Source organism: Haliotis rufescens, unplaced genomic scaffold (assembly GCF_023055435.1).
Source record: "Haliotis rufescens isolate VD_foot unplaced genomic scaffold, xgHalRufe1.0.p SCAF_21, whole genome shotgun sequence".
Classification (NCBI taxonomy): Eukaryota; Metazoa; Mollusca; class Gastropoda; order Lepetellida; family Haliotidae; genus Haliotis; species Haliotis rufescens.
This window is the reverse complement of record NW_025963902.1, coordinates 9,641,586-9,654,194: the sequence shown is the minus strand read 5'-3', so window position 1 is coordinate 9,654,194 and position 12,609 is coordinate 9,641,586. Positions and strand designations below refer to the sequence as shown.

Here is a 12,609-nt window from a genome sequence, read left to right as displayed (position 1 = left end):
AAAAGTAAATGTCTCCCCAACACACAAGCGATTCGTCTGAGCAACCCTGGGCATGACTATGGAAACTCTATATTAAAGTATGCAAGATATAACGACTAATATCACAAACATCCCTATGTGGACTGATGTGGATAATAATAAAACGAGCCTTTGAAGGAGCCTTTATCAAATGTTCCCAAGAATGCAGGAAAACAGTGAGTTCTTGGGTTTTACACACACAAAATTTGTCACTGGATGATTTGAAGACCCCTAAACTGTGTTTTGCCTCACAACACCCCCTCCCCCCTTCCCCAGAAATTGTCTGTATTTCTCTCCTCCGAAAAACAGATCACATCACATCACATTGATCCAGGGATGAAACTGTACACCGGCGTCCTGATACGACAGTTACAACCCTTAATGTAAAATTACTCTTAATGTAAGTAATTAAAAATTAAGAATTTAGTAACAACCCGCAACACTTAATGTAATTTTTTTTACGTTAAGGGTTAATATCGTACATATCGCCCCTTAATGTAAAATATTCTTAAAAACAAAGTTTGATTGGAAATATAGGATACATTTTGCTATTTTCACGTTTTTTTTATTGTGTTTGCTCGGTTTCATGCAATTATTCGTAATAAGCGACACTCGTTATTGAGGACATGCCAGCTAGTACTAGCCACACAGTATCAGTTGTCGGCTCCAGTCCCAGATCGCGTCTCAAGTGGAACACAGTCAACTGTGGATCAGGAGCGGGTGCTGCCGTCAAGGTCAAAGGTTATGCAAAAGCATATCTTACATTGCAAGGAATATCGAAGATTTAACCAACAAACTGTCCGACATTGGCTTTGTTTCTCTTGTATCTGAAAATGACATTGTTGCTTTATATGATTGTTGTTTTTTCCAAAATAAGGGAGGGTTATCACGTTATTATTATGGTATTATGGTGGAAATGCGTATGAAGTAGTTACTGGATACAGTTATCTTGGCTTGTGAGTGAGTGAGTGAGTGAGTGAGTTGGGATTTACGCCGCATTTAACAGTATTCCAGTTATATCACGGCGTGTCAGCTTAATGTGGGAGGAAAGCCCGAAGTGATGCAGGTGTCAGACGTTTACCACTTCGGTGAAACCCACGAGCATATCTTGGCTTGTATTGTAGCAATAGATTACTGAGGTCGATTGCTTAAATAATAATGCAATTCAGGCAAGAAAGGTGTTCATGGTCCTGTTAATTAGTACACATTCCTTGAAACCATACTCGCCTCACCTTCACTTCAAATGTTTTGATACAAAGATAACAAGTCACCAATATTTTTGTACGGGGCTGAAATTTGGGGGCTCGGTGACATAGAACCGAGACTGGCAGATGTTCTTTTCAGTCGCCCGCTGTTTTGAAATGTGTCAAATATTGGCTGTCTCTTTATAATATACCGGAATCTCGTTTGGCCCCAAAATGTTACAATATGCTGCAGTTGTACGATGAACAAGGCCACGTAAGTTGGGTAACGAAACTTAAAACTGTTATTTTCAGATTAGGATTTGGTGATTTGGTGCTTTCAAACATGTGGTAATGAAACCGCATTTTTAAATTATTTACGTCAGCGGTTATAACTTTTTTTCAGGTTTGGCATTGTGATCTATGCAAAAGCCCCCAAATGGGCTATTATGAAAGTTTAAAACATCCTTTTCATGTGAGAATTATTTGAGAAGTATAACTGTAAATTAATTCAGGACCACATTGACTCGTTTTCGGCTCAGTTCTCACAATATAGAAATTGAACGTGGACGACATTTCAATATTCCTTGTGAATAAAGAGTGAGTTAGTATGGTTTTACGCCGCTTTTAGCAATATTCCAGCAATATCACGGCGGGGGACACCAGAAATGGGCTTCACACATTGTACCCATGTCGGGAATCGAACCCGGGTCTTCGGCGTGACGAGCGAACGCTTTAACCACTAGGCTACCCGACCGCCCCTGTGAATTTAGAAAATGTAAAGTTTGTAACCTAAATCATATCGAAAATGAATAACACTTTTTGTTTATTTTTCTAGGTTATAGCCATCTAAGGCAAAGTTTTGGCTTAATTTTTACATTTAATTTAATTAATACATTCAAGATGTCCGAAAGGCTTGTGTGACGTATTGCCATCCGTCTTTGTGCGGCGTGCGTCATCCGTCATGCGAAATCTATTCACAATCCATGTCTTACTACAGGATGTGCTAAACTGCTATAGAGTGAGTGAGTGAGTTTGGTTTTACGCCGCTTTTAGCAATATTCCAGCAATATCACGGCGGGGGACACCAGAAATGGGCTTCACACATTGTACCCATGTCGGGATTCGAACCTGGGTCTTCGGCGTGACAAGCCAACGCTTTAACCACTAGGCTACCCAACCGCCCCAAACTGCTATAGAAAAGGTATAGACTTCATACCCGAAAAAGTATACTTAAAGTGGCTATATTTGACTAGGTACGGTACTTGGGAAACCTACGGGTGTTTTTTCAACCAAACATCATTGCATTGGAATTCCTGTTGTTTGTAATAGCATATGATTTCCGTGTATGCTTAACTGTCATATCCCTAATAAGGCACCACAAGCCCTTGTTTTATGCCTAAAACTCTGTTAATGGACCATTCTAACAACCCACCACCATCTGCAACTTTCTCTGACCTGCTTGGGCTGAGTTCTCCTTTCCGTCGTTACGGTATGAGGATAGTAACGAGGTTACCTTGCAGAGTATCGAAAAATAACCTTTGTAAAACAGAAACAGTAAGTTTGATAAAATTCGGTAAAGGGTTAGGGGTCATAAACCCTTTATGAAGCCTGACCATTTTCACATCTTGACAAAGTAACGATCAATTAATTCTGCGATGTTTCATGAATGTTCGATAAGTATTATGTTATAGTGATAACCCTTAATATAAATAAATATTATCTATCACTTCAACCCTTAATGTATTTCTTTATACATTCAGAGTAAGTTTTACATTAAGGTTTGTAACACGACACCTATCACAATACACAGGTTGGAGTAAACTACCTTGAATAAATCATATTTATCGCCAAAAAGTCACTTGGCGTTATCTTCCTACTGCTATTATAAACAAATAACGACTTTGATAAACACAAAATATCTGTTTGAAAACCGTCTGATAAATACATAATATATATCCTCACAATTGATACAAACATCTTGTATTCCTTATCAACATAATAGAAAAAAGTGTCTTTATTATTTATAGTTGTGCTCATATTTCATCCATATAAAATAAAATGGTTTCTACAAATGGGATACAGTATAATAACTATATTGTTCTTCATAATCATGTTACTAAAAAATTGCTTCCATAGATTCTAAATGTTTAATGTTTGTTAAAAAATGATTATCAATTTATGAGCTGGTAAGATGAAACGTTCAAGAAAATTGCACTCATACAGTGATGTGCATAGACCTGTGTGTGGCTGCTTGTACTAGTCCCGTCAAATGCCGATTTTATAGTGCTAGCCCACTGAGATACCCCACAGGAATAGAAGAACATGAATACCCCACTCAGACACAGTAGTACACACCGAGCCGACCAGTCCTTGATTGGTCCTTAATGCTGACCGCCAGGCAGGGTAACAACAAATAACATCTTTTAACATCATTTATTATGACGTGACCGGGACGAACTCCGGACCTTCCACTCTCCGGGCGGATGGTAGACCACAGAGGCGGTCAATGTATAAATACCGTAGTTGAGCTTAAATTAAATGAACAAGTGTATATGATATAAGTGTCTGTAGTTTGTTTTGAAAATTGTGCGGGTATGGTGCTGAAAACCAAGAAGCATAATCATGGTAGATCCGGGATTCGAACCCATGATGAATTAGTTTCCGGCATGCCCAAGGGAAGCAACTCTGCGCAGCACATAGCAACACCTTACAAGACTTGGTCACCTTGTTAGAATGGCCCCCAAACATTTGTGAAACGGTTTGAATCAATGGAGCAGGAAGCATATAGTGTATAAATATGGTGGCGAATCGATGACTTGCTTCAACCTTACTATCACGTGACAAGAGTAACGTTGGTCACCTTCGCCTATTATCAACAAAAGCTGTGTTATATAATGACTAGTTCCTGTTTCTCTGGAGCATTCACAAGGTAAAACAAAGTACTGTGTTTGGTGTATGTGTGTGTTTAGAGGGTTGGGTGTGTGTGTGGTGGTGTTGGAGGGGGGGGGGGGGGATGGGGGGGGAGAGAGGAGGAGGATTTTACAAGATACAAAAGTAGAGAATGGATGGACACAGAAAACATGGGATGCACAATATATTCATTGTACCTACAGCCAAGGCCGTAGTTAACCTTTTTTGACAGGGGGGCAAATATGTGTACAAGTATCACTTGTCACCAACTTGTATTTTCATGATTCAAATAAAACTGTTTTCTATAAAAAAATCCGGGGTGGGGGGGAACGGCCTTCCCTGCTGGGGGACTGAATATCTTATGTCTGCTGTTTGTATAGGGTTGGGGGAGGGATATGTAGAAAGTTGGGGGTGAGTGTGCATGTGTTTGGAACGGTGTGGGTGAGTGAGGATGTGTGTGTGGAGGATCAAAGTTCAGGTGGCGTGGATGGATGTTCACATAACCATATTGTTATTATGAAGTTGGTAATGACAGTGAAACTGACTATGTTGATTATGAATAGAATTCTTCTTTGATTCAGTGTCAAATTTCTTTCGGCAATATACATTACTGATCAAAGACTGCCACGTCCTTCACACATGGCCGATGCTGGACAGGTGTTGCAGTTGTAATTTGTGAGATGGTAACACCTTACATAGCTTTATAATTATTTCAATGATCTCTAGTTTTAATCTGGTTGAAACTACTTAACAGCTGCACCTGGCAATATCACATATTGTAGTCTAATTTTGATATAATTATGCTAATTATTGCTAAAATAAATTAAAAATTATAAAAACATTATGATAATTGACTTCCGGGTGCAAAGTTGGGTCCTCTGGAAGCACTCGTATCATCATCATCATCATCATCATCATCATCATCATCATCATCACTTTACATTTTACATGATAAAAGAATAACCCTTCAAACCTTCAAACACTGTACAAGACTTTTGTCACAAATAAACGACAGTTCAGATTACTGGTTGCCATTATAGTGTTGTCCCCCACATACACAGCATGCTTAACAGAGTCTAAGAACCCCGCACCCCAGCAACATACATAGGGTATACACCAAGGGCCATTACCGTGGTACTATCATGCACACATTCAGGTCATCAGGGACTGGTCATTTATTATAGAGGGATGAAGGACCATTAAGGTGTGTGTGTGGAGGGGGGTGATGATGACACAGCAGAAGAGTGAGTGAGTGAGTGAGTATGGTTTTACGCTGCTTTTAGCAATATTCCAGCAATATCACGGCTGGGGACACCAGAAATGGGCTTCACGCATTGTACCCATGTCGGGATTCGAACCCGGGTCTTCGGCGTGACGAGCGAACGCTTTAACCACTAGGCTACCCGACCGCCCCCACAGCAGAAGAGGAGGGACACAAATATTGGCAGGGGGCTGAGGGTGGATGAGTATGGTTTTACGCCGCTTTTAGCAATATTCCAGCAATATCACGGCGGGGGACACCAGAAATGGGCTTCACGCATTGTACCCATGTCGGGATTCGAACCTGGGTCTTCGGCGTGACGAGCGAACGCTTTAACCACTAGGCTACCCGACCGCCCCTGAGGGTGGATGAAAATATATTAAAAAAATATATTTGAACATTATTGAGGGGCTGGACATTTACTAGAGGAGGAGGGGCCTAACAAACTGGTGCATGTATTGGGGAAATGTTTGGGTGTGTGGGGGGTGTGGGGATGTGTTAAAGGTTATGGTCAGCAAAATATAATACAGTCCTTTGTCTGATCACACCTGACCACCCCTTTCTATAATAAATGATCAGTCCCATACAAGGAGATGCTATATGCTAAGACAAGTGTTTTTAAACACAGCAAATGAAAAAAACACACAAGTATAATATTTTTCCAATTCTAGAAATCACAGATATTGTAACCCCTGCCAAATGTTAACCTGTGTTAACATCCCACACTTACATAAAATATTTCTTGACTTTCTCAAAAGATCATGTTCTTTGAAACAATGTTTGTAACTAAGGATAAAAATGTTGATGGGTCCGTGACACAAACGTCATCTAACAAAATAAAACTTGAGGAATCTCCTGAATAAAATACATGTACCACAGAGGGAACATCACGGACCATCGTTAATTTCTAGCACTTGGAAAAATACAAACAATCTTAAGTACAAGTGCCTTCAGTGATGACCCTATTCTTCGGGATTGTGGGCAAAATGTTGATCTAACCACAAAAGTCTACAACATAAAACTTAAATGTATATTCATTAATATACACTCAATATAACATATCACACACTTTTTCAAAGTCATTCACGGTAAAGTATCCGAACAGAATCTATTTACATAAATATATATCCCAAACATGAAGTCCTGGCAGACTGCCATATCATTTATAATAAACAGTAACAGTAAAAGATATAAAATATAATGTCATCACAATTGCTGTATCCTCAGCATCCACAGACTAAAAGGACATCTAAATATAAACAGCATCCTCACCTTACCTGGTCAGGTACTCAGGGGATGTCACAGGTCATATAAACATATAAACCACAGTGTTTCCCAGATGGGAGTCATCGACAACATACATATTTAACTTGGTACACCTGTGTATTGGTCAATAGTGTTCTGATGTCTTCACTACACCTGTGTATTGGTCTATAGTGTTCTGATGTCTCAACTACAGCTGTGTATTGGTCTATAGTGTTCTGATGTCTTCACTACACCTGTGTATTTGTCTACAGTGTTCTGATGTCTTCACTACACCTGTGTATTGGTCTATAGTGTTCTGGTGTCTCAACTACACCTGTGTATTGGTCTATAGTGTTCTGATGTCTTCACTACACCTGTGTATTGGTCTATAGTGTTCTGACCTGTGTATTGGTCTATAGTGTTCTGATGTCTCAACTACACCTGTGTATTGGTCTATAGTGTTCTGACCTGTGTATTGGTCTATAGTGTTCTGATGTCTTCACTACACCTGTGTATTGGTCTATAGTGTTCTGATGTCTTCACTACACCTGTGTATTGGTCTATAGTGTTCTGGTGTCTCAACTACACCTGTGTATTGGTCTATAGTGTTCTGATGTCTTCACTACACCTGTGTATTGGTCTATAGTGTTCTGACCTGTGTATTGGTCTATAGTGTTCTGATGTCTCAACTACACCTGTGTATTGGTCTATAGTGTTCTGACCTGTGTATTGGTCTATAGTGTTCTGATGTCTTCACTACACCTGTGTATTGGTCTATAGTGTTCTGATGTCTCAACTACACCTGTGTATTGGTCTATAGTGTTCTGACCTGTGTATTGGTCTATAGTGTTCTGATGTCTCAACTACACCTGTGTATAGGTCTATAGTGTTCTGATGTCTCAACTACACCTGTGTATTGGTCTATAGTGTTCTGATGTCTCAACTACACCTGTGTATTGGTCTATAGTGCTCTGGTGTCTGAACTACAACTGTGTATTGGTCTATAGCGTTTGGGGGTCTCAACAACCGTGAATATATCAAGTGCATCAAACATGTTCTGGTCCAGTGCTCAGGTGCCTCTATGCCCACAACCATGTTTCCAATATCTCTGCCAATGTCTCTGCCAATGACCTCCAAGCATGCTCTTCACTATAGCTGTGTGGTGGTGTTTGCAATGTGGGCAGCCTTGGCCTGGAAGTCTGCCTGTACAAATGCACCTTTGCCCCTGTGTGTGGTGAAGGGATCGGGATCAGGAACACACGTGGGTCTGGCTAGCCCGATGGTCTTAGATTCCTTCACCTTCAGCCTTGCCTCCAGCTTGACCCGCTCCTCCTCCGCAAGTCTTAACTTGCTGGTTGCTTCCTGCAATGCAGAGGGTACCAACTGTAGTTTTGCTATAGGTCTGTACGAAATGATAAATCCATGGATGATAGTAATTCTATCTCTCTCTCTGTTTGTTGTTTAACGCCACACTCAGCAATATTGCAGCTATATGACAGCGGTCTGTAAATAATCGAGTGTGGACCAGACAATCCAGTGATTGACATCATGAGCATCAATCCACACAATTGGGGCACGATGACATGCATCAACCAAATCAGCGAGCCTGACCATCCGATCCCGTTAGTCGCCTCTTACGACAAGCATAGTCGCCTCTTAAGGCAAGCATGGGTTGCTGAAGACCTATTCTACCTCAGATCTTCACGGGCGTAATTCTATCCTAATAATAAGCAAGTCCAGATAAGTAGACAGTCAGGATGCCAGTCTCTTGGGACAACTTATTCTTATTATAAAAAATCAAGAAAATATGAATTCAAGTTTTGATTATTGCCTTGGCAACTTGTGCAAGTCTACAACTGTAAGTAACACCTCCTTTAGACATAATGGGGGGGCCAAAAAGTTTTATATGTTTTTGCTTATGTTTAAACAGGTATTCTGTTCCTGAAAATGATTTAAAAGCTAACATGTCTTCAGGTTTTACACAAACAATAAATTGATTACTGGACAAACTGGAGGGTCCGAAAAGTAAATTGTTTTATAAAAAGACTTGTTTGACTCATCCATTCCTCCATCAGGAGTGAGTGAGTATGGTTTTAAACTGCTTTTAGCAATATTCCAGCAATATCACTGCAGGGGACACCAGAAATGAGCTTCACACATTGTACCCATGTCGGGAATTGAACCCGGGTTTTCGGTGTGACGAGCGAACGCTTTAACCGCTAGGCTACCCGACCGCCCCTCCTCCATCAGGAGACACCTTATCCACCCGAAATAGTGCAACACGGAAAAGGAGTTTGGCTATTTACAACCCACTTTTGGTTCATTGCAATTGAATACCTTCAGTTAAGTGAAGAACAAAATAATGCTGTTCAGTATTTTTCAATAACCAGGGCTTGAAAAATTTCACAAACATAACTTGTCCTACAGGGCAAGTAGATATTATTTTGTACTCGTCCTGCGATGTTTTCACTTGCCCTTATAAATTTTATAAAGTTTCATGTTCTCTACAACACCTTTATTTCAAGTTAGAGGCCACAGCCCCATAGAACATAACATTACAGGAATACAATTACTGATAAAGTAACTTACACGATTTCATTGCATTCAATATGAATTTTGATAGCTGTACAATAGTAGGTTTATGATTGGATGACATCAGACGAACAAAGGATTCCAGTGATGGATTACAAATACACATCATCATAATTTGTGATGGTTATTTTCCCGACGCAAAGACATTACCGTGAGCACGTAACACCATGTCAAGAAATCCATACTGAAGTACGCAAATTAATTATGTAATTACACTGTCTGGTTATAAAATTGTTCACTGTATATCTTGACTCATGTTTGAAACCTATTTCATTAATTGTATTCAAAATTTAATTCACTTTTGTTTACATTAATTTCGACACAATGGTTTGTGAAGTGATCAGTAGATCGCACAACTCACCAATATTTACAGCAATCACAGTCAGATTACTGCCACTGATGCCTTGAAACGAACTTTGTTTGACAGAGAATGGATATCTATATCATAAATGTCATACTTTGACTCGTTCAAAGGCATATTTGTTGTAGTTTGACATTACTATGTCAACATAAGGTTTTCTCCATCAGAATGGCAGGAGCCACGACAGTGACTTGTCCATACGTAAAAATATCCGGCAATAGCAATCAGTCCTATGAAAGTGCTTCACTTATGGTTATTATTATTTCAAATATACATAGTAAAGCTGCAACTAAAATGAAACTATATTGGAATATATATTATTTCTGATAAAAAGTAGTTTCAGATACAATTCTGCTGATCATTGCATCAAAATCCTTTTTTTTCATTATTGGGTAACTTCTAACCGAATCACTGGTAGATTGAGTGAAACAGTGTGTACAGCTGAGTGCTGTTTCTGGCTTCGTTTACAAGAAAATACCCACAGTAATCTTAATCTTTGCATATAAAACATGCCTAGCAACAGGTAATACAATGTAAACAGTAAATAATACTGTCTTGTGACGTTTTATCTCAAATTTTAAGTTTGTTATCACCCGATCGTTTGATGAAGTTGCTGAAGGGATATGATGTAATTTTTTTCTGTGCATAATACTTGAATATTTTTTTCAAAAATACTGAATAACCTAGAGGGGCGTGTGCCAATGCAATACAGTATTTTATTGAATTTGAGGGAGTGAGTGAGTGAGTGAGTATGGTTTTACGCCGCTTTTCGCAATATTCCAGCAATATCACGGCGGGGGACACCAGAAATGGGCTTCACACATTGTACCCATGTCGGGAATCAAACCCGGGTCTTCGGTGTGACCAGCGAACGCTTTAACCACTAGGCTACCCGACCGCCCCTTATTGAATTTGATTAGAGATGAATTGATATGACTGAAATATGTACTCCCCCGGTAGGACGATTGTTGGTTTACTGCAAATGCTACCGCTCTTCAATACGAGCGGACAGGTGGATTTTTCGAGCTCTGATATCCCAAATCATCAAAATGCACCAGTTCATCACCAGACTGATCTCCATAGAAGGTTTCATAAAGAAATATTAAACATTTTGGGAGTTCCATTCAGGAAAACGAGCACTACCCTCATCTTCAGTGTAAGTCCACCATGTCATTATTGAAACGTAAAAAACTCAAAAACATAAAATAAAGGAGAGATGGACAGAGGCATGGACAGAGGGACAGATGAAGGGACGGACGGACATACATGGTGATTGCCATATTCCCCTGGACATAGAGAATAACTCCCGTACTGTACACAGAGAACAGCAACTCAAGCACTGTACACAGAGAACAACAACTCCAGTACTGGACACAGAGAACAGCAACTCCAGTACTGGACATAGAGAACAGCAACTCCAGTACTGTACACAGAGAACAACAACTCCAGTACTGGACACAGAGAACAGCAACTCCAGCACTGTACACAGGGAACAACAACTCCAGCACTGTACACAGAGAACAACTCCAGCACTGTACACAGAGAACAACAACTCCAGCACTGTACACAGAGAACAACAACTCCACCACTGTACACACAGAACAACTCCAGCACTGTACACAGAGAACAGCAACTCCAGCACTGTACACACAGAACAACTCCAGCACTGTACACAGAGAACAACAACTCCAGCACTGTACACAGAGAACAACTCCAGCACTGTACACAGAGAACAACAACTCCAGCACTGTACACAGAGAACAACAACTCCACCACTGTACACACAGAACAACTCCAGCACTGTACACAGAGAACAGCAACTCCAGCACTGTACACACAGAACAACTCCAGTACTGTACACAGAGAACAGCAACTCCAGCACTGTACACAGAGAACAACAACTCCAGCACTATACACACAGAACAACAACTCCAGCACTGTACACAGAGAACAGCAACTCCAGTACTGTACACAGAGAACAACAACTCCAGCACTGTACACAGAAAACAACAACTCCAGTACTGTACACAGAGAACAACAACTCCAGCACTGTACACAGAGAACAACAACTCCAGCACTGTACACAGAGAACAACAACTCCAGCACTGTACACAGAGAACAACAACTCCAGCACTGTACACAGAGAACAACAACTCCAGCACTGTACACAGAGAACAACAACTCCACCACTGTACACACAGAACAACAACTCCACCACTGTACACACAGAACAACTCCAGCACTGTACACAGAGAACAACAACTCCAGCACTGTACACAGAGAACAGCAACTCCAACACTCACCGTCAGTTGGCTCTCAGCCTGCTTCCCCTCCAGCTCCAGCTCCTTCAGCCTATCTCTGGCCTCAATGAGCTGTGAGTCGGCCTCTACCCGGGCCTTCTCCATGCCTGCCCGGTGCCTGCGCTCCTCCTCCAGCAACACCTCCTGCTGCTCCTTCAGCTTCTCCAACTCCGTCCTCTTCTCAAACTCCTCCTCCAAGATCCTGCAACAGCCACACCAGCCACATGAGGGGGGGACCACGCCCAGGAGGTGTTACCAAGGATACCAGATTACATGCAATTGTGACTGCCCCATGACATGCTATTTGTGTGCAAGATGCATATAATCACTGACGTCATCATCAGTATCACAAGCAAGTTGAATATGTGGCTGAACTCACTTAGATTAAACATATAGCCTATGAAATCTTTTATTAAATCAAATACGTTTCTGTTTAGAAAGAATAAATCTTTCCCAAATGTTGACGTTGATGCTATATTAGCCTAATTTATTATCTAGACTAGTTTTGATATAACTAAATACAAGTTATGAAGCTGGACTATAAGTTGAATCACATCTTTGACATGTTTGCAATGGTTAGATAGCCAGGCAAATTAGTAACGCTATCCCTTGATTCTTATAAGGTTATTAAATACAATATGCAAACATCAATAATACAGATACACAGACACACAAAATGCTAAACTATTTATGATGTACAGACATTTCCCACAGTTAAGGCATCCACATCATTAATGT

The 12,609-nt window shown here is 40.5% G+C and overlaps 1 protein-coding gene across 8 annotated transcripts in view; it reads right to left on the bottom strand.

The window, feature by feature from the left end:
* Window positions 1–5,408: 5,408 nt before the first annotated feature.
* The window catches only part of LOC124150816 (switch-associated protein 70-like), a 53,202-nt gene continuing 46,001 nt past the window's right edge, over window positions 5,409–12,609 (bottom strand). Inside the window, exons 8-11 of one of the 8 annotated variants that reach the window (XR_007222581.1) lie at window positions 11,875–12,073; window positions 7,381–7,980; window positions 7,274–7,313; window positions 5,409–7,206 (exon numbers count right to left, since the gene is read on the bottom strand). Coding sequence is in view for 1 of the 8 variants with exons in the window: in XM_048401229.1 (XP_048257186.1) it covers window positions 7,768–7,980; window positions 11,875–12,073 (412 nt within the window). In the remaining 7 variants the exon portion in view is untranslated. Of the gene's footprint in view, window positions 7,981–11,874; window positions 12,074–12,609 lie in introns of all 8 variants that reach the window. The other 7 variants (XR_007222576.1, XR_007222578.1, XR_007222582.1 and 4 more) reach the window with 7 other exon arrangements.